Source organism: Apodemus sylvaticus, chromosome 12 (genome assembly GCF_947179515.1).
Source record: "Apodemus sylvaticus chromosome 12, mApoSyl1.1, whole genome shotgun sequence".
NCBI classification, from domain to species: domain Eukaryota; kingdom Metazoa; phylum Chordata; class Mammalia; order Rodentia; family Muridae; genus Apodemus; species Apodemus sylvaticus.
In genome coordinates, this window is record NC_067483.1 from 90,513,518 (window position 1) to 90,540,944 (window position 27,427).

The 27,427-nt window shown below is 49.2% G+C and overlaps 1 protein-coding gene across 1 annotated transcript; it reads left to right on the plus strand.

Moving 5' to 3' along the window:
- Positions 1–3,920: 3,920 nt before the first annotated feature.
- Positions 3,921–7,227, plus strand: Tlr5 (toll like receptor 5). The gene has a single exon (XM_052201127.1). It carries the CDS (start codon positions 4,257–4,259, stop codon positions 6,870–6,872), a length of 2,616 nt encoding a protein of 871 aa, XP_052057087.1. The 5' UTR covers positions 3,921–4,256; the 3' UTR covers positions 6,873–7,227.
- The last annotated feature ends 20,200 nt before the right edge of the window (positions 7,228–27,427 follow it).

A 27,427-nucleotide genomic window follows, 5' to 3' on the forward strand; every position in this document is an offset into this window, starting at 1 on the left:
CGGTCCAATGCTCTACTACCACGAATGCATGTGTCACCAGAGACTCCTAACTGTGGAAGTCTCTTTATGTGTTTCTTTTTATCATCTGGATAGTGACTGACAATTGACCCCGGAGTTTAGTCTGCCACTCTTCCTTTTCTCCCTCTCATCTTGGCAACCACAAGATGGCAGACTCCTGTGATGGGGTTTGGAGGGATTTTCTGAAGGTTTGGGCCCAACCCTTCAGCCTGGAAAAAAAGCAAGTGGCCACAGCTCTCATGCCTTTGGTTGACATTCCAGCCACAAGTTCCCCTCTGGGCGCAACCATTTTGCAGGCGTGACTTCGGGTCACGTGATCTTCTCTGGTTGGTTCCCTCTTCTGCCACCTCTTGCCTTGCCTAGTGCACTCTTCACCTTTCCGAAGTTGTAGTCTGGGAGACCTCGGCTGCCTGGTTCTTATCTTCAGTTACGCTTGCCTTGTAGCTGTTGGCTGTACTTACTTCCACACAGTTGAGCTTCTGCCTCTCATTTCAGAACAATGCTTGCCGGGTCCCCTCCACTCCCCACGCCCTCAGCATGAGCCTCTCCAGACACCTCACAGTACTGCATACCTGGTTCCCCTGCTCACCAGACCCGCCAGCCATTTCAACCAGAGATCCGCCTCCGAGGTAAAAGTGGAATTATTCCATTCTTCTATACATCTTAAAGACGTCTTGAGCCCAAAGACGTTTGCCTACAGTCTACTTGTTCAGCCGCTTCCATCTTGCTTCCTTTGATGTTAGTTCTGCTGGTGGATCTGGACATTGAAATATCTTGAGATATCTGCTATTTAGGCCCATCACCATTGCCAGAAATTCAAGGTCATCTAGCTCAGTGGCCACTCCTGGGGATCAGCACTGATCCCAGCGAAAGTCAGAGCTGAAATGAAGAAATTTAACTGTGCTTATCCTGAGCTGGCACCCGCATGCTTATGACCCTGAGGGAATTTCTTCGCCAGCTTACATAAGATGAGAAATCAGCCTGATGTTTGGGTAAATAACAGCCGTAAACCCATCTGTGACTTGAGGACCACACTAGCTCTTTTCTGAACCTTCTTGTAGCTCAACACCATGTTTATCTTAGAGTCACTTAAAAAAAACTCTCATATATGGAGTTAGAGTGTCTCTTCTCTGTTCCTCTAGAAGACCAGCCAGCAAACTGTAGTCTGTGTTTGGACTGCCCAGCCCTGCATTAGCCATCTGGTCCACCCCCATCTTAGAACATCTATGGTGGCCGTTTCCATGTGAACTGAAGACCCTTTATATCACATTGAAATGGCCGGGCCCTAGGAGGCTGGTGAACTCTGAGTCTGGGCACAGCATGAGGTCTGTGATGCCTGTGCAGGGAGGCTGTCACAAAACTGTCAACAGATCTCCAAAGTACTCAAGACCTCAAAGCCTGTGAAGAAGCTGTGCATATGTGTGACATGTGCCCATAGCCCCAGAGCTAAAGAGGACGGGGCAGGAAGATCCTGAAAGATTATTGGCTGGCTGGGCAGGTAGAACAGTGAACTTCCAGTTTTGTGAGGGAGGGACCAAGTTGCAAGGCAATAAGGCAGAGCACCCTGGAGGAAGACTCCTGACATCCTGCCCTGGATGTGCAAGCAGACACATGCATATGCACACACTTACACTCACCTGCACTATGCAGACACACACCACAAAAAAAACCCAAACCACGTCAGTTGTCTACAGCCAGAAGGTGTGACCTCTGTGGCATCCTCAGGTATGAGCAGTGAGGCTGTGCTCGTCCATGCTTTGTGGGTCACAGTAGACCCCACTTCACACTGTAAAATGTGAAAGAGGGCTATATAAAATATGATGAGAGTGTGAGATTTCTATCACTGTTTCATTTCCTTCTTGGGCCCCATGCCTGGTTTGCTCTTGTCCCCACTGAAGTGCATCTTAGATTCTTCACTCTGGGTACCACTCAAAAAGACTTCATGCTTCACATTGAATTCCTTCATCTGCCTTCCACTGTTCCACAAGCTTAGAGAATCACAGTCCTGGGCTTGCACGCCCGAGAGAGAAGGAACTTGACTGGGATCTATCTCAGTAACTGCCTCGTATGTCATCTCTCAGGCTGCCCATATCTGTCCTTGTAGATTCTAGCCTGCTCTCTGCAGACTTGCTTTATCAGTCAGGACGTATATTTGGTGATTACCAGAGCCGTGGGGAACTGGTTTGGAGTAGGACGGAAAGTGCACACTTGATCTTGGCAGATGCAGCAGCATGATGGTAAATCTAGGCGGAGCAGACAGGAATCTACAAGGATAGCTCCAGGGATGACAGAAGAGACCCACAACCCTTTTAAAGCACAACCCCAGTGAGTTACTAGGCCCCACCCACTAAGGGCTCCACTACCTTCCAATGGTGTCATAGGATGGCAGTGAGTCCTTTAACACCTGGGCTGATGGAGGAACGGTTTCTGGAACACAGAACCATTCAACAGAGGTTTTTGATAAGAGCCACTGATGGCAGGTGAAGAGATGGAGGAGCCATGCTCACGGAAGCCATCTTTAATCACTGTTCTATTGCTGTGAAGAGAGACGCCATCACCAGCAACTCTTAGAAAGCATTTAATTGAGGCTTGCTTACAGCTCTAGGGTCTGAGTCCCTTGTCATCATGGCAAGAAACATGGTAACAGGCACAGCAGGCACCAGCGGTGCTGGAGAAATATCAGGGTCTCTATTCCTGTACAAACATCATGACCAAGAAGCAAGTTGGGGAGGAAAGGGTTTATTGCGCTTACACTTCCACGTTGCAGTTTATCACTAAAGGAAGTCAGGATTGGAACTCAAGCAGGTCAGGAAGCAGGAGCTGATGCAGAGGCCATGGAGGGATGTTCCTTACTGGCTTGCTTCCCCTGGCTTGCTCAGCTTGCTTTCTTATAGAACCCAAGACCACCAGCCCAGGGATGGCACCACCCACCAGGGGCCCTTCCACCCTTGATTACCAATTGAGAAAATGCCTCACAGCTGGATCTCATGGAGACACTTCCTCATCTGAAGCTCCTTTCTGTGTGATAACTCCAGCTTGTGTCAAGTTGACACACAAAACCAACCAGTACACCTGGAGTTTTGAAATCTCGTAGCCTGGTTGCAGTGATCCACTTCCTTCAGTCTGTTTCTCCTAATACTAATCCTTTCAGAGAGATCTATTCCCTGGTGATCTAAATAGTCAAGTCTGTGAGGCCATTCTTCCTCAAACCACCACAGAGGACATGAGCTTTCTGGGATCCTTGTTAATCTTTTTCTCCTCTTACATAGCACCTATGCTTGGAACATATGCCAGACACATCTGTGAGACACCCTTTACCGCTGCAGCGCATGAATGGATGCTGAGTTCCCCTCCCCCACCCCGGACCAAACTTCAGCAGGTGGGTGTATCTCTGCTTTACCTTATACTCTCACACAGCCACACATGTCAGGCATGGAGCCGGTGTATAACCCACGTAATTGAGGTGAATCAAATCAGATCTTTTATCAAGATGCATAGAGTATCCAGTGCCTGTATTAGGATCTCAGGTCTTTGGGGGGTTGGGCTAGAGACTGGGACAGAATACAGCAGAGAATATTTATTATTATATGTGAGTACACTGTAGCTGTCTTCAGACACACCAGAAGAGGGCATCAGATCTTATTATGAATGGTTGTGAGCCACCATGTGGTTGCTGGGATTTGAACTCAGGACCTTTGGAAGAGCAGTCAGTGTTCTTAGCCGCTGAGCCAACTCTCCAGTCCAACTGATGTGTTTATTGTCTGATTATCAGTTAAGCGTCTGGGAGCTAGGAATGGAACTCCTTGGAAAATGTCTCTTCTTTATGATCTTCAACTTTTCTCAACAGCTCTGGAATGGACGAGCAAACACTGAGCGGATACAAAATAGGGTTTGTTTTTTTTTTAATTTTTGTTTTGTTTTGCTGTTTGTTTGGTCCTTTCGTGGTACTGAGAAGAAACCTAGAACCTAGCACATGCTAGGCAATACTCTACTACTGATCTACCTCCCTAGCTTGGATGAACTCTCTGTGAAGTACTGGTGCCCAGTGTGTGAAATAGTACCATTAAGTGTTTAAGAAGAAAAGAGTGAGTATCTCTGTTCCTCCAAATTTGCCAAACAGGAAGAATCTGCCAGCAGAATGTTTTTGGAGTCCCTTGAACAAAGGGTTCCAAGGGACAGCACTGTCACACGGGAGACCCTCCGGTGCGGAGGGCCCATGTGCTGAGTCTCAGGCTGTGATGTGGTGGTTTCAATTCTCTCCTATTTCCCGTAGGATCATGGCACATCAACTTGACCTTCTCATAGGTGTGATCCTCATGGCCAGTCCTGTGTTGGAAATGTCTCCCTGTTCCTCTGACGGCCGGATAGCCTTATTCCGAGGCTGTAACCTTACCCAGATCCCCTGGGTCCTCAATACCACCGAGAGGCTCCTTCTCAGCTTCAACTCTATCAGTGTGGTGGTTGCCACATCATTTCCGCTCCTTGAGCAGCTCCTTCTGCTGGAACTGGGGACCCAGTATGCTGACTTGACCATTGGCCAGGAGGCCTTCAGAAACCTGCCCAATCTTAGGATCTTGGACCTGGGGCTAAGCCGGATTGAAGTCTTGAGTGTGGATGCTTTTCAGGGACTGCCCCACCTCTTGGAACTCCGGCTGTTTTCTTGTGGGCTCTCCGATGCTGTGTTAAGGGATGGTTACTTCAGAAATCTAAATTCGTTAGCTCGCTTAGACCTGTCTAGCAACCAGATCCACAGCCTTCGCCTCCATTCTTCATTTCAGGAACTGAATTCCTTAATCGACATAGATTTTTCTTTCAACCAAATACTCACTTTATGTGAAGATGAACTCAAGCCTCTGCAGGGCAAAACACTGTCTTTCTTTGGCCTCAAATCAACTAGCCTCTTTAGCAGAGTCTCTGTGGTCTGGGAGACATGCAGGAACCCTTTCAGAGGTGTGAACCTAGAAACTCTAGATCTTTCTGAAAATGGCTGGACAGTGGCCATCACCAGGAACTTCAGCAACAGCATCCAGGGAAGCCAGATTTCCTCTTTGATTCTTAAACACCACATCATGGGTTCTGACTTTGGCTTCCAAAACATCAAAGATCCTGACCAGAGCACATTTGCCAGCCTGGCCAGGAGCTCAGTGCTACAGCTGGACCTGTCACATGGATTTATCTTTTCCCTGAATCCCCGACTGTTTGAGACACTGAAGGATTTGAAGATTCTGAATCTTGCCTCCAACAAGATAAACAAGATCGGAGATAATGCATTTTATGGCCTTGACAGCCTCCAGATCCTCAATCTATCCTATAATCTTTTGGGAGAACTCTATAATTCCAACTTCTATGGGCTTCCTAGAGTAACCTACCTTGACCTTCAAGGGAACCACATTGGGATCATTCAGGACCAAACATTCAGATTATTAAATACATTACAAACCTTAGATCTCCGTGACAATGCTCTTAAAACCATTGGTTTTATTCCAAGCATACAGATGGTCCTCCTGGGTGGGAATAAGCTGGCCTATTTGCCACACATCCGCTTTACAGTCAACTTCATAGAGTTATCTGGAAACAGGCTAGAAGATCTGTTTGACCTCTACTTCCTCCTGCAGGTCCCTCAGCTCCAGTTTCTCATCCTAAATCAGAATCGCCTTTCATCTTGCAAGGCCGTCCACGCCACTTCAGAGAACCCAAGCTTAGAGCAGCTTTTCCTTGCAGAGAATATGCTACAGCTTGCCTGGGAGACCGGCCTCTGCTGGGATATTTTTAAAGGCCTTTCCCGCCTCCAGATCCTCTACCTGAATAATAACTACCTTAATTTCCTTCCACCTGGAATATTTAAGGACCTGGTTGCGTTACGGGTGCTCAGTCTCAGTGCTAACAAGCTGACCGCGCTCTCTCCGGGCAGTTTACCTGCTAACTTAGAGAATCTCGATATATCTAGAAATCAGCTTTTCTCTCCTGATCCCGGTCTGTTTTCTTCGCTTCATGTCTTGGACATAACTCATAACGAGTTCGTCTGCGACTGTGAGCTTAGCACTTTTATCCTCTGGCTCAACCAAACCAATGTCACCCTGTTGGGCTCTCCTGCAGACGTGTATTGCATGTACCCTAACTCGCTGCTAGGGGGCTCCCTCTACAATATATCCACCCAGGACTGCGATGAAGAGGAAGCCATGACATCCCTAAAGTTTTCCCTTTTCATCCTGTGCACAGTCACTTTGACTCTGTCCCTCATCGTCACCCTCATAGTCATAAAGTTGCGAGGGGTCTGTTTCCTGTGTTATAAGACCATCCGGAAGCTGGTGTTCAAGGACAAGGTCCAGAATTTGGAATCTGGTGCATCCAGATATGATGCCTACTTCTGCTTCAGTAGCAAAGACTTTGAATGGGCACAGAATGCTTTGCTCAAACACCTGGACGTTCACTACAGTTCCCGAAACAGGCTTAGGCTGTGCTTTGAAGAAAGAGATTTCATTCCAGGGGAAAACCATATCTCCAACATCCAGGCGGCCGTCTGGGGCAGCAGAAAGACAGTGTGCCTAGTGAGCAGACACTTCCTTAAGGATGGCTGGTGCCTGGAAGCCTTCAGGTATGCCCGGAACCGGGGTCTGTCTGACCTCAAGAGTGTTCTCATCGTGGTGGTGGTGGGATCGCTGTCCCAGTATCAGCTGATGAGACATGAGACCATCAGAGGGTTTCTGCAAAAGCAGCAGTACCTGAGGTGGCCTGAAGACCTCCAGGATGTGGGCTGGTTCCTCGATAAGCTCTCTGGGTGCATACTAAAGGAAGAAAAAGGAAAGAAGAGAAGCAGTTCCATTCTGTTGCGAAGCATACGGACAGTTTCCTAGCGGGTGGAGCTCTGTGCAAGCACTGTAATTAACTCCACACTGTGTGTATGGCCGTTGGGGGTCCTTCCCGGGGTAAGGGCCTCTTTTTTGACTACAAAAACAGCATCAATCTCTTGATTTTCGTGTCAACAGGGTGCTTTGTCTCGATGACCTCCAAATGCGGAAGTAGCAGGTCCAAGAACAGCAGCTGCCTCTAAGGGCTCCCACCTGCCATTGATTTCCTATCAGGCCCAATAACTGTTTCCTTCCATCCTGTTGGGGACTGCCCACAATCCAGACGGTGAGGGCACCTTGAGAGGACACCTTGAGAGAAGTTACAGGTGGCTTCATGCTTTTAAAAGCAGACAGCTTGAGGATCCTGAGTTGTGAGTTGTTGTTGTTGTTGTTGTTGTTGTTGTTGTTGTTCTTCTTCTTCTTCTTCTTCTTCTTCTTCTTCCTCTTCCTCTTCCTCTTCCTCTTCCTCTTCTTCCTCCTCCTCCTCCTCCTCCTCCTCCTCCTCCTCCTCCTTTTGGTTTTTTGGATTTGGTTTTTGGCTGTCCTGGAACTCACTCTGTAGACCAGGCTGGCCTCAAACTCAGAAATCCGCCTGCCTCTGCGTCCCCGAGTTCTGGGATTACAGGTGTGTGCCACCACCACCTCGGTGAGGATCCTGGGTTCTTAATGCTCTGTAGAGCATGGACAGATGGCATTGGTCCTTCTGTGGCCATAGGCCTGAGGCTGGGGCTGAGGACCACTCACTTCACCTAAGTGTATAAGTGCTAAGAAGTTGGACAGACAGACGGATGGCAGCAGACCCCATCGCTGTGGCCAGAATGAACTTACTTCCTGTTCTGACCTTGCAGGCCCAGCTTTTGCGGGCCACAGTCATGTTCTGCTTGGGACCTCTCACCCTGGTGTTCATGCCCTTTCACAACTTAGCACCAGCCTGCCCTTCTTTCTTCCCCACAACTATACAACAGCTGTTACATCAGCTATACAACAGCTACAAAAAGACTGTGGTGTTCACACACTGATTCCTTACTGAATTCTGATTCCTTGGTTTCTTAGCTGTGTAAGTCCAGTGGCTGTTCCAAGACTGGACCTCAGTGTTCTCTCCTGTAGGTCGAACAATGTCTACCTCATAAGTATGCTGTGCATGGCCATGGGCGGGGAATGTCACAGCTCGTGTGATCTTTTCCTTAATCGCCCTTGGGAGCCCAGAAGAAACATATCCAGAAGAGACTTCTGGAGTCTATAGTGATTTCTTTGCATTTGTCATTTTTTCAGTCCTAAAAATTATGTATGTATATTTTGCATTATGATCCTTTCCATGTGTTTATTAATATAGTAATGTTTCTTTGCAAAAGCATTAAGAAACTTTCAACCAAAGAATATGTGTCACCGTACCCTAGCCTCTCCTTCAGACTCCGCAACATCCAGTGTACTGCCAGGCCTGCAGATGCAACGTGAATACTCGGAAGGGAGCCCAGCCCCTAAAGAGCCACTCCCGTGCCCTCCCCGTGACAGATGCTCCTGTACCTGGTTCTTTGACCGCTTCTTACGCATGTGTCTGAGCTTACCCTACATCAGCAGTGCATTTGTCCTTATGCAAACAATATGCAATCCTACTCTACTATCTTTCTAGACTGTCCTCTCGTATCTTTCCACCCATTCCATACAGCCTTCGAAATCCACAAAGACTCCATGAATCCTCCAACCCAAAGTCCTCCACCCTTTCTTTTCTTGAAACTCTTGGTACAGTATCAATTATTTCTAGTCTAGGACTGACTCTGTCTGCCACTCTGGGCCATAAACGCCCTGAGGAGAGGTCCTGTGCTCTGTGCCAGCCCTCACTAATCATAGCACCACACTTGACTGGGGCCCACGTGGGAGTTTTCTACCTGAACATCCTGCCCAAGTTTCTTTCTCCACTAATTCCCACCAGGGTCACTTCCCCACGATAGCATGACCACTTCTTCCTGGTGGCCTCAGGTTTCTGTCACTAGAATGTATGCAATAATGTGTTTGGGGTAAGACAGGACACCCCAACTGTGAACCCTGTGGCGGGGCTTTTTTTTTGTTTGTTTGTTTGTTTGCCTGTCTGTCCTATATGGCCTGTTCCATAATAAGTTCTTAATAAATACCTGAAGCGTGTGGTGATACGGCCTTTCTTATGGGTTGATATAGTTGTCCTCTGCTCTTAAGTCTCTGGGAGGGGGAGGGCAGGGTTCGGCTCAGCAGTGAGAGTGACACCCACAGACAACACGAAGGCGGGTGGAAGATGCTACAGGCTAGGGGAAGCACGGGGTTTCATCGTGTGGTGTGGAGCTATTGGAGCGGACAGCCCCATCTAGAGCAGCCGAGAGCTGTGCAGGAATTGAGGGATGGGTGTAGGGAAGCCGGATAACAGCCCCAGGTCAGCCATGGAAAATGCCGTCTTTTGATCCTTGCTCTGAGGGGTACAGCAAAACTGGACCCCAGCCCTTCTGCCAGGGACAGTCACAAGCACAGCTCCTGAAGACATAGGAAGGCAACAAAGGGGTAGGGTCCGTCTCACCACACTGTCACACATCAGCATTGGCTCTGCACACACTTCGGGATGGCTGTGATCCTCAGAGATCTCCACAGAGCCTCTCTCCCTGGAAGGAGATAGCGCTGCACCCGCTGAAGAAGGAAGAACTGGGAGAGTGCAGACCCGCGGGCTCCGTAGACCTGCGGGCTCCGTAGACCTGCGGCTCAGTAGACCTGCCTTCCCTTGCCCCAGCCTGCGGGGGTTTTCAACAGGGGACCCTAGAAGAGAAGGGCAGAGAAACAGAGATAGAAGACACAGAAGAACGAGGCCAAGACTAATTAACTGCTCAAGGCCTCCTAAACTGTATTTTCTCAGGGAACTTATACAGGCAGGGGAAGAAGTGAGCAAGTGGGATTCTTCATGTAGCCCAGGCATTCAGCCAAGGTGAATCTCTGGCAGCTGCAAGATGTTTTCTTCTTCTGGGAGGGCACAGTGACCATTGACCACCCGATCTCTCCAAGGTCTGTAGCTGAGGAGAAGTCAAAACCTAAGCCTATCTTTAACATGAACTCTAAACATAAAGTAAGGTCAGTTTGGCTCCCTCTTGATTTTCTTCCCACTTCTGTTCTACGTGTGCTTTCCTGACACTTTGGACTTACCCTTTTCCCTAATGCCCCCCCCCGTATGCAATGGGGGGGTGCCTGTCTATCATGTGGCTGACCTCCATCTGACTTAACACTGCTCTCTCTCTGTCTAGTCTGCTCCTGCTGGCATCTGCTCAGATGATCAACCTGCCTGCCCTGGGGCTTTTTTGTTGTGGTGGTGGCTTGGTTTGGTTTTAAAATTAAACTATAAAAAAATTGTTATCAAGATAGAAGAAGAAGAGGAGGAGAAGGAGGAGGAGGAGGAGGAGGAGGAAGAGGAAGAAGAAGAAGAGGAAGAGGAGGAGGAGGAGGAAGAGGAAGAAGAGGAGGAAGAGAAAGGGAAGAGAAAGGAAAGAAGGAAAGAAGAAGAAAGAAAGAAAGAAAGAAAGAAAGAAAGAAAGAAAGAAAGAAAGAGAAAGAGAGAGAGAGAGAAAGAAAGAAAGAAAGAAAGAAAGAAAGAAAGAAAGAAAGAAAGAAAGAAAGAAAGAAAGAAAGAAAGAAAGAAAAATTGATTTTGGAAGGATATTTGTTCTCTTTAGCCACTAGAGCACTAGAGAAATATAAATTACAACCACATTGCCGTGGTGCTACCACCCACCCGAATGGTCAAAATCTAGATGACTAGCAGTACCAAATAGTGAGAAAGATAAGGAATGATGGGAACTCCAGGGTTGGTAGGAAACACGTAAATTAGCATCTGTTCAGAAAGCCAGTTGTCACTTCCTGAATCGACATATGCCCCACACAGAGCAGAAACGCGTGCTCACTCCACCAGAGGATCTACCGTCATTGTTTACCGTAGCCAATACAGGAAACAACTTTCTGGTCCATTAGCCATAAATGAACAGACCGTGGTCACTGATAACTACACAGGAACTTCAATCATTGAAATTATCCATAACCACAGGTGCCCGTCTCGCAGAAATGCTGGCAGTGAAGAATAGCAATCATGTATCAAGTCTTTAAAAAACAGACAGCTCCCACCTCTGGTGATGGTGTTGACAGCAGTCACCTCAGGCTTGCTGAGGGGACTCTGAGACACTGGGTGTGTTCCACGTCTTCACCTGGCAGCAGTGACCAAGTGTGCGAGCTTTGTGTGGATGCAGTTTCTGTGGACTCCTGGATATGTTTGCTTTTCTCCCGGGTCTTATTCTCCAGTTTAAAATCAAAGAAGCTTAAATAGCAGGAACATTTTATCCTGTCTGCAGAACAAATGGGCAAGTACCTCATCCCACAAACACGTTCGTTTTGGGGGAAAAGTCCTTGAGTATCATTTCGTGTCCCTGTGCTGACTCCACCCAAACAGTGATTTCTCTGGGGACTTTGGGAGATCACTAGGTTATAAGAGGACACAAGCTTTCACTATGCATCTTTGATATTACACTTTTTCTTTCTACATTTATTTGTTTGTTTGGTGTGTATGTGTGTGTGTCTTGCACACGCCACAGTATATGTGTGGAGATCAAAAGGCAACTTGTGGAAATCACTTCTTTCCTTCTACCATGTGCACGATGGGACTTGAACTCAGGTCCTCGGGGCTGGTGGCAAACTTCTTCACCCACTGAGCTACCATTGAGCTATGTCATGGACTCCTTTGATACTATCCCTGTTTAACACTATATATGTATTTTGTTAATAAGTCTTTAAATAGGCAAAATAAAATCAAGATAATGATAACATCTTTAGACAGAAGACAGAGAATATAATGATTATCACCCAGAATTTATTTTATGTATTTATTTTATTTTTTTTCTTGCAAGGCAGAGCCTTACCTTGTAGCCCCGATTGGGATTGCAAGTATATGCCACCACACTGGCTCGTAATTTTTTCAATTAAACAAGCAAGATAGGACAGTTATTTCAGTTGATGAGTATATGTGAACAAATCATACAGGGCTGCAAGGTGGCTCAACAGATAAAGGAACCTGGAGTGAATCCTGGTGGCGTAAGTTCAATCCCTGGAAACCTACTCACAGGTGGGAGGGGACAGCTGGCTTCACAAAGCTGTCCTCTGACCTCTGCATAAACCTGGCACAAACCTATACCATCTAAGTCCACACATATACAACAATAATAAGTGATCTTTAAGATTTTATATGTGTGTATTATATATATACACATATATATACACATGTGTGTGTGTGTATAATCTTTGTTTTCCTTGAGATTAAAGGGATTTTTAATTTGTTTTACTTAGCAATAAGTATCTTATTTTTCATGAGCCACAAGACCTCTCATTTAGATATAGCCTTACAGAAATTCAGCAGTTTTATTTTACAGAAAATTCTATGGAAAGAACTCGCTAAGGCTGTTGCGGTCCTACCGGGGGACTATGGCCTGGGCAGGTCAGACAAGGCAGCTTTATTCCTGAAACAAGGAGCTCTGGCCCAACTGGCTGGAAACTGTACTTCTTTTTCCCAGTTCAGCCTACAGGGCTCTATTTCCCCCTCTCCTCCCCAGGAAGGCCACCTCGGTGAGATGTGATAAAAGCCAATGACATCACGTCTCGCTGGGTCTCCACCTCATGCAGGAAGCAGGTGCTTTGGCAGAGAGGAGCTCTGGCCTCTTTTCCTGCTGTGATGACCTGGGTTTGCTGCTCTAGGAGTCCTCGGGGCCTAACACTCAAGGCCACCTGTATGGTTTTTCCAATGACCTGGGCTGTTAATGCCAGACTCTTGGCACGTTATCCAATTGCAGCTGTGTGTTTTATGGCCAGCATCTTCCAAGACTGCAAGTCATGCCAAGCCTGGAGGATTTTACATAAGTAAGTCACCATTGGTGTGACCCTGGCAAAGACGAGAGACGTTTTTGGGAGAGGGAACTACAAATCCCCACTTGTACTTGGAAATAAGACATTCAACCAAGAGGCCATGCCGAGACTCAGGAGCAGGTACTTTTCTTGACAGGCAAAGGCATCCCTCTTGCCTCTCTCAAGTTGAAATTATGAAGGAAGCCTTGGAGTGCGCACAGGCCATTCCCTAGAGACATCCACAGAAGATTTGGAATGGAATGGCCCCGGGTGTCATTCTTCTGACTCATTTGTCATCTGTAGAGCTTAATGGTCAGGGTTGTGGTCATTGCTTTTACCTATGGCTCAGCTACAAGAGCACTTGTTCCCAAGCCTAATGACCAGAGTTCTGTCCCCAGGCCCCATGTGATGGAAGGAAAGAAACAATTCCCACAAGCTGTCCTCTGACCTCCACCATGTCCTTGGTGCATGGGTATAATACACATGCGCACATATCGCAATGTTCTCATGTGCACACACACACACACACACACACACACACTAAATACACGTCCAGACATGCTGTGGAGAGACAAACCTATGCTGTGTAAGTTGGCCGTCTGGCTCTCTGGGCTCCTGGGTCTGCCTTGTGCTTCCCTGGTCAGGATACACAGGCTTACTTAGTCCCTGAGGCAGAGTCACCCCTTTAAAGATCTCGGTGACAGCCAGGCGGTGGGGACGCACGCATGTAATCCCAGCACTCTGGGAGGCAGAGGCAAGCTGATTTCTGAGTTCGAGGCTAGCCTGGACTACAGAGTGAGTTCCAGCACAGCCAGGGCTATACAGAGAAACCCTGCCTCGAAAAAACCAAATCCAAAGAAAAAATAATAATAAAAAACCCAAAAACAAAAACCAAAAAAAAAAACAAAAACAAAAACAAAAACAAAGATCTCAGTGACACCCCTGGAAATCTGACAATGGAATCGCTAAGCTATTCTCAGAAATACAGTAAAATAGACAGCCCTCCATGCCAAATGCCTGTCTCCTCTCTTGTTAGCCTCTTTCTGAACAGGAGGAAACTCTCAGAAACATTTCTGGGGCTGACCGTGGAGTGGCCGTAGCCCTCCACCTTAGCCCATGACAGCATCTTGCCGAAGCCCTCGGGCTCCCCGCTACAGAGAGAAGGAACCAGCCCTTTTAGGCTCCTTTCTGCCGGGCTCTATTTCTAGGAAACTCACATACATAAGCTCACTAAAGTCACACGAGTGCATCAGGGATAGTGGACAGGACCCCATTCCATAGAGAAGGAAGCTGAGGCTAAGAAGTCTGAGCAGCTTCCTCATGGGCGATACAAGCCTGGACTTCGCTGGTACTGCCCTGCCTCAGCTCCCGGTGGGCTCTTCCTGGGGAAAGTCTCTTCGCTGGGATGTGAGTCCTTGGAGCCTTCCTCACTGTTGGCATGTTAGGGCTCCATTCTAGGAACGCACCAGCCAGCCCAGATCTCAGAGGTCTGAAGACACCCCTGCCACTCGGGCATTTCTCTCTTTCTCACTATCTGATCAGGATCCTATTAGGGATGGCCAAGCTGTGGCCTCCAGGTATTCAACATCTTAATGAAGAGGATGAGGAGTCTAACAACTGACCTGTCCTAAGACTCGGGAAGCAGGTCCCGGAAAGCCACACACACTGAAGGTCTTGACCCTAGATCCCCATGAAGCTTGCCAAAATATCACTTGCCCCAAAGTTTTGTGTGGACACTTGGGATCCTACCCGTGTATTCTAATTACGTTCCATACAGAAGCCAACAAATCCAATCACCTTGACCTGTAGCTTAAGAAGACAAAACAAAACAAATAAACAAACAAACAAAAAAAAACCAGTCTCGTGTAGCCCAGGCTAGCCAGGAATGAGCCTGAACTTCCCTCATCTTCCTGCCTCCATCTCCCAAATGCGGGATTGCAGGCATTTTGGCACCACGCCTACTCTGTGCAATGCCGCAGTCCCAATCCTGGACCTCACTGCTTTACACCCAATCCACCGCTTGGTTTCCAACGCGGGTCCTGAGAGTGCGAAGCATCCAGCAGGGGGCACTGTAGAGACGCTCCGGAGAGTGAGCGGTCAACATCCGCGTTGTCTGCCCAGCCCTCTGCACCACCCTCTCCACCACCCTTGCTGTGAAGGTTGTGTGACTCATTAGTGCAGTCACGTGTCTGAGCGTATCCAGAGCCTGCTGGAGGCTTGCCCTGCTGGAGCGTCTGTAGAGAGCCTGCTCTTTGTCTGCTCGTCCCTGTTTCATTTCTGCCTGCAGTGGTCAGTCAGCACAGCGCGTCTGGCACCTGTGAGCAGTGTTTGTAAGGGAAGAAGGGAGGACAGCGGCGAGAGGGAGGGTGGAGGTCAGAGTAATCACCAGAATCGATTCCGAGCTAATCCTTTAGACTTGGTCCTAAGAACAAGGAGATGCCGTTGAACGGTGGTAAGCTGAGTGGACACTACCCGATGAGTATTTTGAAGACATAATCCCCCTGCAGTTAAGGAGAATAGCCTTCGAGGATACTACACAGAACGGAGGATTTTATTTAATCGAATTGTGTTAGGAACTCAGGCAGCTAGAGATGCGGACAGAGAAAGCGACATCCCAGCAAGTGGATGTCCAGGACTCTAAGCTGGCCTGGGGTTTGAGCCATGGTTGAGCACCGGAATGAGATAGTGCACTGGGGTTGCAGAGTGAAGCCAGAAGTTACACGGGGGCCACGGTTGGTGGAGGGCGTAGGATGCCATCCTGGTGAAGAAGGTGGAGTGTGTGCCTTCGCTTCTGCTGCCTGCCTGTGGCATTGGCATCCTGTGAGGACTGAACTTGTGGGGCTCATGTGGGTCAGCGGGGGAGTTCACAGGGTCACCTCTGCCGTACCACTGTGGCTGCTGTCCCCAAATCAAGCAGCTGCCGTACTGTCAGGAAGTCAGGCAGGAGGAACTAGGAGCTAGAGGAGGAGCCTAGGGAGCACCAACCTTCTGTGAGGAGCACTGGACCCCTTACCTGACTGTGTGGAGAAGTTGCTGAAAAATTAAGACATTTTGACCAAAGTGAGGAGATTTAAAGCTAAGCAAAAGTAGGAGGGGTCCGAGCTAAGCCACAGGAACTAGAGCACAGAGTAGGCTACGGAAAAGTGGTAACTTGGAATCAGAGGCCCTGATCCAAGAGAAGCTATGGGCTTCTGCTCCTAAGGGATGAGGCTCCTGCTAGAGGGAGCTTGAGGAGCCCTAGGGATCAAGGGAGAGGCAGGAGCTTTAGAAAGAGGACAGGAGCCAGAGGGTGAAGGGGAAATCCAGAGAAGGATGGTTGGTTAAAGAGAGCAGAAGCGAAGCTAATAGACTGAGAGGAGTGAAGGTGTGTGTGGACCGTGACAGAACAGCCACACAGAAGCCAAGAGACCACCCTAAAACTGACTCTGAAAATAGCTAGGGGCTGGGATTATAGATGGATGGATGGGTAAGGGTGAGGGTCTGGGTGGATGGGTGAATGGATGGGTTAATGGATGGATGGATGATGAGTGGATGGATAGGTGGGTAGATTGGATGGATAGATGGATGGATGGATGGACAGGTGATGGGTGGATGGATAGGTAGGTAGATTGGATGGGTGGATGGATGGATGGATGGTGGTTTATGGATGGGGTGGTGGGTAGATAGGTAGATGGATAGTAGGGGGTGGTGGAGATGGATGGGTGGACTCGATGGACAGATGGAGGGATGGGTGGCTGGATGGCTGATGGGTGGATGGATGATCATTGCCAAGTACGGCATGGAAATCTCATAAGGGAAGGCCAAGGAAATGGTCCTATCGACCTTGGCTATGGGGCAGTGAACTCAGAACAAGGAAAGTTGTGTGTGGTGTGAGAGAGGGTGAGAGATGTAGCCAGAAGCACAGACTGTCTCCACACAGCAGGCAGCTTTGACCGGGCCAAGTGATATCGGAGGTTTAGGAGGGAGATTTGAGTGAAGAGGTGATGTTTGTTCTGAGACAGACAGATCGGATCGTAAGATGCTCCAGTACAGTAGAGAGGGCCAAGGGTGGGGACAGAGGAGGTCCTTGGTCAGTGGGGGTGGGGGGGATAAGGAAATGGGTGTGGGTGGGAGGAGCCCGGCCCTAATCCAGGATGGAGCTAAGGGAACCTCACACCAATGCTCAGGCCCACTTCCATAGACAAGGTCATATGGATTATTTTTAACTTGAAGAAACAAAAACTAAGACACAAGTCTTCACAAAGCTGACCACTGCCTCGCTGTGGAGAAACACATCTGTGCTGTTTGCTACGATGCTCTAACCCGGGTTTCTTCCTGCACAGAGCAGACGCCTGTGCCTGAGCAAAATCACTATTTTGTATATTCCCGTATGCTTTCCGACACTGGAGATCGAGTGTAGCGTCTCTTTCACACCAGGCAAGTACTCCGCCCTTGAGCTACCCAGACTCTCTTTAAAAAACCTTTCGAGCTAGCATTGCCCCAAGCTGCCCAGGCTGGCCTTGAACTCACAACTTTCCCGCCCCAGCTTCCTGGTTAGCTTTCTGGGCTTACAGACCTGCAATGCCAGGCCTGACTTTCATTTGTTTTTTAATAAACTTTCTCCATCAGCTACGTGTATGCGACACATATAAAAGTCCATCTTGTTTATAGTTTCAGTTGGGAAAATTAAATCCTCCAGATCTGTAATGGAAAGAAACGGTCACTCCTTGTAAGAACCGCGCATGGAGGGGAACAGCCAGTGGATCACACGTTCGTGTGTTTATCAGGCGGGGACATAATGGACATTACAGCGAAAGCGCTGGAATTCATTCTCCCTCAGCTCCCTCCTCATTAATCGCACTTGACTTCTTTGGAAAGAAATTTTTCCTTGAAGTGTTCCATCGTCTGACTCAGGCTTGGAGCGAATCTTTTGGGGGTTGTAGGAGGGAGGAGAACTAAGCTAAAATTGCTTCAACAGTTTCTGACTGATGGGATGTTGGAAAATACATATACACTCCCCTTTCTCCCAAATTTTAAAGAAAAGAAAGACACAAAAGAAAAAAAAAAAACCCACTGATCTATTTTTACATCCATGTTAAGTCACCAGCTGCAGAGCTATAAACCCCGAGCTTGGCGAGGCTGGGGCTGACATCTTTGAAGAGGTAAGCCCAGCTGGCTAGACAGAAAAAAGGCCACGGCCATTACAGAAGTTGAAAAAACCCAGCATCCCGAGCCTACAGAGAGAAACCTTTCCTACCCAGAATTTGAGCAAAGCTCGTTAGAAGAGCCAGGCTCAGAAGCTTCAGGGGCGTTGCCAGATAGATGCTGGCTCCGACCATCAAAATCAACCCCGAAGAAAACACATCGAGGCAGCGCTCCGGCCTCAGCAGCAGGACTGGAAAAGCACACACTCCCGCACCTGCGCATTAAAGACCCAGGCTTGGGACTCTGGAAACAGCGGGTTGCCTGGCGGTGGTGGTGCATGCCTGTAATCCCAGCACTCTGGGAGGCAGAGGCAGGCAGATTTCTGAGTTCAAGGCCAGCCTGGTCTACAGAGTGAGTTCCAGGACAGCCAGGGTTATACAGAGAAACCCTGTCTCGAAAAAGAAAAAAAAAAAAAAAAAGCAGGTGATGTTTCTGGACCCACGGACATTTTACATCTGCATGTGAAGGGTACACATGGCGCAATCCCAGTCCGATTTATGGGAGGCGTGTGTGGCAATCCCAAGGGAAGAGGCCATTGGATTTAATTCCCCAATGTACCCACAAGTCCTAACAGCGCAGCTCTCCCTCTTAAAACACCTCAGATATATTCAAGAACAGACTCTGATGCCAGTCTCGTGACAAGGAAAAGATGGATTTGACCAGATTGATCTGCAATGTGTCTGCCTTACTCCTTACGGGACACGAGATCTCGCGCATGTGTGAGTTTAGGGTGAGGTATCCCCTGAGGGAAAAAAGCAGTAGAAAGGCTGTAGAAGATGGGGACTGAGATCAGCGGACCCAAATAACCACCGTTGGAGCTGGCCACCTTTCCCAGGCGCAGTTTCCTCTTGCCAGGGCTGTGGCGGTACCTGTTGGAAAGTATGCACTTAGTCAGTGGGGGCTGCACGTAGCCAGATGGCAGAGGCAGCCAGCCTCCTCGGGGGTCTCAGTTTTCTAGTGTGTAAAATGGGGATGAGAGCCCAGAGTGGAGTCAGTTGGTAGAGCGCTTGCCTAGCATACCGGAAACCCTAGGTTTGGTCTCCACATAAAGCATGTATGACGGCCTGCCCCTGCAATGCCAGTCCGCAGGAAATGGAAGCAGAAAGACCAGGAGTTCAAGGTCACTCTTGGCTATAGCAAGTTCAAGGCCAGCCTGTGCTATGCGAGACTGTCTTAACATTTAGAGGGAGAGGGAGAGGAAGGGGGAGGATTGGGGAGAGGGAGGGGAAGAGAGCACGAGCCAGGCTACCAGGCATATTCTCGTTCAGGCTGCCTTTCTCAGCACGAGCGATCAACTAATAAATACACAACAGGGTTTGTAAACTATGAACTCCCATGAAAAATATTGCTTTGCTTCGTGAATATGTAGAACATAAAATCCCCGACTTTGTGAGCGAGTGTTGTGGGGATGCCAACCTAGTGGCGCATGCGCGCTGAGATCGATCGGGCTGTCTCGCTTCAAATCCTAGCGGGGCTCTCACGCTGCGACATGAGCACTGACAAAGATTCTCGCTTCTTCTCTTGCCACCACCGAACCCGAACCCTGAACTCCACGGGGACGAGCCCTGGGTTCCCTCTCTGCCTTGTAGAATCCAGTCTGCGCGAAGCCTGTTACATCAGCTTGGAGATCTCCCCCAGTTCCTGCTTCGAGACTCTTCATAGTCAAGCTTGTCTCCAGCAAGAATCCTACCCAGCCATTCTGACAAACGCTCCTCAAGCTGATGAGGCCTGGTCATAACGTTCCACTCACCGACAGCACCCTGCTTATTACTGTAAATCCCTCGTGTTCTTGTCGGAGTCCCTGAAGCCCCGTCCCTGTCCTGCCAAGATGACGGTCCCCCAAGGAATACAGACTGTCTCGTTCTTTAAAAGGATCACACGTGTCTTTAACCAAGTGTCTCTGTGACACTAAGAGTCACAGAACCCTCTCAGGTCGTTGCTACTGGCACCAGCAAATCTCCTGTAACAAGGGATAGCCAGTGTCTTGACTGATTTTGAACCCACGGCTGACACATCTTTCTTGGTATCCAGGAACTCACGCACTTGGTTCCTGGAACAGGTTCAAACAGGGTTCGTCTCTATCTCCCCCCAACTGTCCTTCCCTGCCTGGTAAGTTTCGCTGCTCCCAGCTGTCTCCCCCATGCCTCCACCCCCTCTCCAGTCCCACTCTCATCCTCCCAAAGCTTCCTCATCTCTGAAGGGACCGTTTATTTGTCTCCCAGCATGCTGCTGGCTCCAAGGCTATGTCACAGGATCTAGATTAGGGACTCACTGTTGTCTAAAATGTCACCATCCATCTCAGGCACCCTGTGGTCAGGCGCTGTTATCATCTGCTTTGAGCAGGATTTATGAAGTGGGAAGAGATTCTCCAGTTAAGTCCATCTTTGGTGTCTAAACAGCCCTTCTGAACAGCCTGGCTGAGATCAGACCATGGGGCCCAGTGTCTCAATCCTTTCCAAGGGCTTGGATCAAAAAGGACATTTGGAACCTTCTAGTAACTTCCAGATCCTCAGGGGTGTGGCCAGTATTTTGGGAAGGGAGAGACTATGAAGGACCTTAGAGAGGAGCCCCTCCAAAGTTGGGAAAAAACGCCCATGAGTTCTTCCTACTGCTTATTCTCCAACCACTCAGGTCGTGTTTGGGAGACCGGGGTGGGGGTGGGGGTGGTGAGGAAGAACAGAGGAACTGGAAAACTACCATTCCGTTATGAAGGACCCTCCCCTCAAAGCCCCTGTGTGACTGGACATGGTGGTACACACGTCTAATTAACACCTGGGAGATAGACACAGATTCCTAGAGTTCGAAAGCCAGCCTGGTCTACAAAGCAAGTTCTAGGCCAACCAGGGCTACTTAGTAGGACTCTTTCTCAAAACAAATGAAAGCCTGTGTGTTGAAGGTTTGGCCAGCATCCCATGGTGGTACTAAGAGCTGGTGAACCCTCTAGGGGGTGGGGCTAGCAAGGGGAAGTTAGGCCACTGGGGAACGCCTTTGTGGGGTGGAGGTGGGGGTGGGGTGAAGGCCCTTGGTTCTTCACCCCTGTTCTTTGGATATTTTTTGTTTTGTTTTGTTTTTTGGGTTTTGTTGTCGTCGTTTATTTTATTTTATTTTATTCTGCCACATGTCTCGACCACTTTGTAGCCTAAAGCAACAGGCAAAGGTAAGCAAGGACTGAGACCATGGAGACAGCGAAAGGAAATAAACCTTTGCTCTTTATAACTTAGTACTCGAGTGTTTAGTCACAGTGGCAGGAATCTGACTAATACAGTTTCCAACACTGCGCTAATGCTGTTATGAAGGACAATGGATGAGACATGCACACCTTCCTGCCATCTTGGCTTATGGGTGTGCTCTGAGTAGTGTGTATAGAGCACTGTGGGTGGGTGGGGGAGGGAGGACCAGACTAAGACTCCCATGTGTCCACTGTTGGGGAAACACTGACAAGCACCAGCTAGGGAGGTAAACTGGCTGCACAGCAGTTAAGAAGCCATAGAAGCCGGGCGATGGTGGCGCACACCTGTAATCCCAGCACTTGGGAGGCAGAGGCAGGCGGATTTCTGAGTTTAAGGCCAGCCTGGTCTACAGAGTGAGTTCCAGGACAGCCAGGGCTACACAGAGAAACCCTGTCCCCGCCCCCCCCCAAAAAAAACCAAAAAAAAAAAGCCATAGAAAATGGTGGCAGAAATCATTGACTTCATGTTTGCTGGACGCATGTATGGAAGAGGGAACATGGGTTAGCCCTGGAGGGGTGAGCAGACATTGGATCACTGCTTCCCCTGTGGACCCAGTCTTGTCCCGGAACCATTCTGCATGTCTTCTGGTTTCTGCAACACACATCTGACTATAGTCAGGGGTGACTAAGGGAAAGCACACGATGTCTTTCCAGGGAGCCCAGGCTTCACCTCTGCAGAACCAGGATGATGGCATTGCTCCTTGCAAGGAGAGGACAGAGCAGGATCAAGGGATGAGAAGGCACTTGAGGGGCCCCTTACCAGCAGGCGTCTGCCAAGGTTGGACCACACCCGCCGTCACCAGTCCCCATTCCCATAAGAGCCTCCTGCCTCTGCGAGTGTCACACAGAGCTTGTCCCGGCTTTGTCGTGAGCTAGCCTTTCCCTGCTGCTTGGAAGTCCCTCTACTGCTTCATGTCCTGCTGATGAGCCCCGTCAGGCACCTACCCCGGGTGCCTGGAACGGGAGTGGGAAGAGCATTAGGCTTCGTGACAGGAGCTGGAGCCTCACCATCTTAACCTACTGAACAGTTCAGGTGAACTTCAGCCCCCACAAAAAAATGCTCCCCCATAGTTGCCAATGTTAAGGATCTTTGATGCTCTTGCCTTTAAAAGGTAGACATTCGGATGGTGAGGTAGGGATGTGGGAAACAAGACTGTGGATCCCTCAAAAGAAACCTGTGCTTTCAGAGTCCCTAGCCTCTCACCTGAAGTCTGTACAGGAGAGAAAACCAGTCACGCACCTTAGTGAGGAGGCTGCTGAATGGGCTAATCCTCTGGGGCCGCTGCGGCCATTCTCTTCATAGCCCCCAGGTGGCGCTGCAAGACCACAGCCCTGAGCCGTGTCCCCAGCCACAGGCTCAGGTGTCCTTCAAGCTCCCCTGGGACTCCCAGAGACCAACCCTTGAGTTCTAGGCTTGGCTGCCTTCCTAGCACCCCAAAAACTTCTGAGGCCTTTCGGAGCCATTGATTCAAAGGCATCTAGCACGTCTCTGCCCTCTGACATCAGACCCGGCACAGGGCTTTGAGCCTGGCTGTTAGAATTCACACCTAGCCAACACCCAGCTGGCCCAAGCCCAGGGCCTGCTTCTCTCCAGCCCAGCTCAGACACAGGCGCCTGGGCCTCAAAGAGAAAAATCCCTGTGCTCAAGTCACGCAAACAAACAACAAACTAAAACAAACAAAAACACAGACACTGGCTTTTCACAGATGAAATCATCTGCCTGGACTCACAGCTCACAACCTCCACCAACGTACCTTCTGTTAGTCCTCCAGATGACTAAAGGGGGGCACCACACACACACACACACACACACACTCACACACACACACAGAGACAGACGCAGGCCCACACATAGACACCACACACAGAGATACACATATACATACACACACATACATATACTCACACACACACACACACACACACAGAGACAGACGCAGGCCCACACATAGACACCACACACAGAGATACACATATACATACACACACATAAATACACTCTCACACACGCACACACACACACACACAGAGACGCAGGCACACACAAACACCACGCACATAGACACACATATACATATACACACTCACACACAGATACATACGCATACAGACATGCACACATATATACATACATATACATAGACACACATAGATACATATGCAACAGAGAGACATACACACCACACACAGAGAGATATGCTCACACAGACACACATAGATGCATACATACAGGGAGACACACAGACACACATATATACATACACACACACATATATGCATACACACACACATATATACAGAGACACAAACACACAGACACACACGTGTATGCATGCCACAATCACACACATACGATAACACAGACCTCTTCATACACCACACATACTACACATATACCATTCACCACACACTTTTGTGTGCATGCAACACATACTGTATACATATCACATATGTAACACACACCACACAATTCTGTCTATACACAATACACAAACTACATATGCCCACATATCCATCATATACCACACATACACACATCTTTCCACTCATACGTAACACACTATATGCCATGTATTACCACTCATACAACATACATATACACCTAGACAGTCACCACACATCCTATATATACATAGAACACACCCTACACAGACATAAGTAATACATAAGTACCACACAGGCAGTACACATACCATACACAGTACACAACACCGCCTGTAGATCAGGCCTGGGAACCCAGGGGGCCAGAAACACCCAAGATTTGACTAAACCACCAACCAGAAAATCCCATCAGCATCAGAGTGCTCCAGCCTCCTGGCCCAGCGACCCAGCCACTTCTGTGTAGGGGATCACTATAGTGTAAATGGTGAGGTCCAGCTCCAGGGAACAGGGAAGACTGAGCCCAGCCTTGCGGCCAGGGCTAGGGGCGCTGATTAGTGCCAGCATGACAGCTGTGGAGTCAGCTCTCTTACCGTGTGCACGCCAGGACTTGACCTCGGGTTATCAGGCTGAGCCACAAGCACCTTTACCTGCTGAGCCTTCTCTCTGACCCCATTCTTCAGTGATGATAAGGTCAGTCAGCTCCCCAGAACCGCACTGATTGGTTTGAGTGCTACCCCTGAAACTGCAGTGAGACCCGCCCCTCCTCATCGGCAAGATGGCTGAAGTCTTCATCACTGACCCGTGTCTGCAAGGGGCCACTGGAGGGAGTGGGTGACACAGCAGATGCTGGGGTCCAGGCAACCTCCTCCACGTTTGGCTACCACCATGATTTAGATCTTGAATGGACCCCATCCCCCAAGCCCACCAGCTAAAGGTCTACACCATGGAGAGATGGAGTGTTGCTGTGGGCACGTGGCTGGCCCAGGTGGATATTGGGACACTACAGTCTCTTTCCTCTTTTGTTTCCTTGTTTCCAGGATGTGAGCTGCCTCCTCTACCATGTGTCCAGCCATGACGTCCTGTGCTACCACAAGGCTAAGGCTACAGAGCCAAATGACTATAGACACAACTTTGGAAAGCATGGACCGAAATAAATGTATCCTCCCTCCAAGTTAGTTATCACTAATAGTTCTTTTGTGACAGCAACAGGCAGCTTAACAGACTGTGAGGTCACCCAGAATGCCTGCGAGGTAGGAAGTCATCTCTTCTCAGGCTTCTCGGCCATTCTCCTGGCTCTCCAGCTCAAGATTTCAGCAGAGAAGGGTGGGCAGAGACAGCCTCAAAGCCATTTTTGCTATGCAGGTAGCGTCAGTTGACCCTGCCTCCTGATACGTGTCTCTCTACCTGTGAGATCAACAATTTCCCTTCCTCACCTCTGGACAGGTGTGGGCACCTGCTTGGACCAACCAAGGAAACCGAACCTCTAGACCATGACAGCTTCCTTTTTCTGGAGGATGACATATTTGTAAACCTCTCTGCCTCATCTGAAGGGTAATGGGGCCTGGGGCAGAAGCTCCTCTTCCATACCTCAGGCCATAGGCAGACACTGTCCATGTTCAGCTAGACCAGCCCCACGACCTGTCCTCATTCTTCTCCGACCTTCTCTCCCACCTGCAGTGCCTGGTCCCAGGCGCCATCCTTCCCCTCTGGTCCCTCCTCCTTGGCTCTGCGCAGCCCAGGCCCTGACAGAAGGAAGCACGTGCAGCTGTCAGAGCTGAGATGCACAGGAGTGAGGTCATAGGTGAGTGAGCTCAAGGAGCCCCAAAGAGCCCAGAAACGTTGAGATCTGGGACCCTTCCCAGGACTGACAGAGCCTGGTGCCCCTGGCCCCTGCCTGTGTCTGTCACATCGGCTCCCAGGAGCAGTTACAGACATGGCTTCATCTGTGCAAGAAGATCCTCTAGGACAGGAGGGGAAGCAGCTTCCTTCCATCCGTCCCTTCCTCTCTTCCTTTCTCTTTCTTCTCTTCCCTCTCTTCTTTCTCTCCTCCTCCATCTGCTGCTACTCCATTCCAGTATGCAGCTAGGAGGACAGGGATCTCCTTGGGTCTGGTGTAGGACCTGGGGGTTGCAGGCAGTGGGGAGTGAAAAAACCTCCCTGAACCGTAGCCAGATCCTGCCTGCCTCCCAAGATGCAAGTGGCTCACTGCTGCAAACTGCACAGCAAGGATGTGTGTCCGAGGGCCAGAAATGTATCGGGCTCACTTTTGTTCTCCCTGTGACCTGGCTTTATTAGACAATGTGTCCACACAAAGCTCTTGCACTGGTGTTCACAGTCCTCTGAGAAGAAGGACAGCATAGCTCACTTTGGGCTCTCAGGGACCCTAGCTAAAGAGTGTATTGTATCACAGCCACTTAGCAAGTGAGAAGATAAAATTCAGATGAACTAGAGCTTTGTGGTACGGTATTCACAGGGAAAGATCTGGACCCACTGCCCAGCTCCACTGACCATCACTTGGAGCTAGAATCCTGGCCATGAGTGAAGTGTCAACCCAGGACACGGCCCCACCCCCCGGGCTCACCCCAGCGCTCCAGGTCAGGGCCAAGGCCAGCTTCGTGCTCCTAAGGATAAAGGACGGCATTCGACAGGAAGTGGGCTGGGGTTTCTGGAGCAGAGCCCATCTCTTGGCAGTGGCAGCATCCACGTACCGGGTTCCTGCAGCTGTCCTTCCTTCCACGGGGGCTATTATTGGTATTCCCCAGTCATATTTAAGACCAAAAGGAGAATCTTTAGAAACCACAAGAAGAGGAGGGGCTCTGGGGGGAATCCCATAAGCCAAGACCTGAAAGTCACTCATGTGCAAACAGGAAGGCTGGCTTTCCTGTTTAGACATCATGTCTGGCAAGAGGAAATCAAGACTGAAGTAACAATAATAATTACATTAACCTATGATCTGTTAACACTGCCAGCATCAAAAGTGACTCTGTTTGCGCAGGTCCTGCCAAGCCCGCCAGGGCCAGGCCAAGATGTGGTCGGAAGGCTGAGTGCTGTCTCTTATTTGGAAGACTTTCAGGGAAGGGGATGGTTTACTGATGCCCAGGGTAACCTTCAGAGTTGGAGGGGAGGGCCTCAGGAGTGAGAAGACCACGCTGTGGAGCTGTGAGCATTATGTTGGCCTAACTCCTGCCAGCTGCCCCACTTGGACCAGCTACTCTGTGTCTCTCAGGTTCAGCCTCCTGGACACTGAGATGGAGATAACGATGTTTGTATTGCTACTATGGGGACAAGAAATGGCAGAGTGCCTGACATGTGCTCCTTACCCATGCTGAGCCAACCTGAAGAGAGGCATGGGCCTGAGATAGGGTTTTCTCAGAACTGAACAACAATAAGAACAACAAAAACAATGACAAAATATGAGAATGGAGAACTACCCAGGTCACCGTAGAAGAAGAGAATCTTTAAAAAGATTTTTATTTTCTTTTAAATTGTTTGTGTGTGCATCCACGTGCAAGAGTGTGTGTGTGCACATTAGTGTAGGTGCCTGCAGAGTCCAGCAGGTGGCATCAGATCCTCGGGAGCTGGAGCTACAGACAGCGATGAGCTGCCCAGTGTAGGTGCTAGGAACCCAACTCTAAGCTTAAGCTCGGTCATCTCTGCACCCCAGAAGAAGAGATTTTAAATGGAAGCCTAACACAGTCTCTGAACCGATCTGCTGTCCCTTGTAAGCTAATGACTTTACCCGGGTAAACCCTCCGTTCCATGTCCCCATCAGTTGGGTGGCGCCCCCTCACAGTGCCTGCACTGACTACCCTCATGCAGGTCTCATTTGTGTGATCACATCCTCTTAATTGCAGACGTGTCTGCTGAGAGCTGCCAC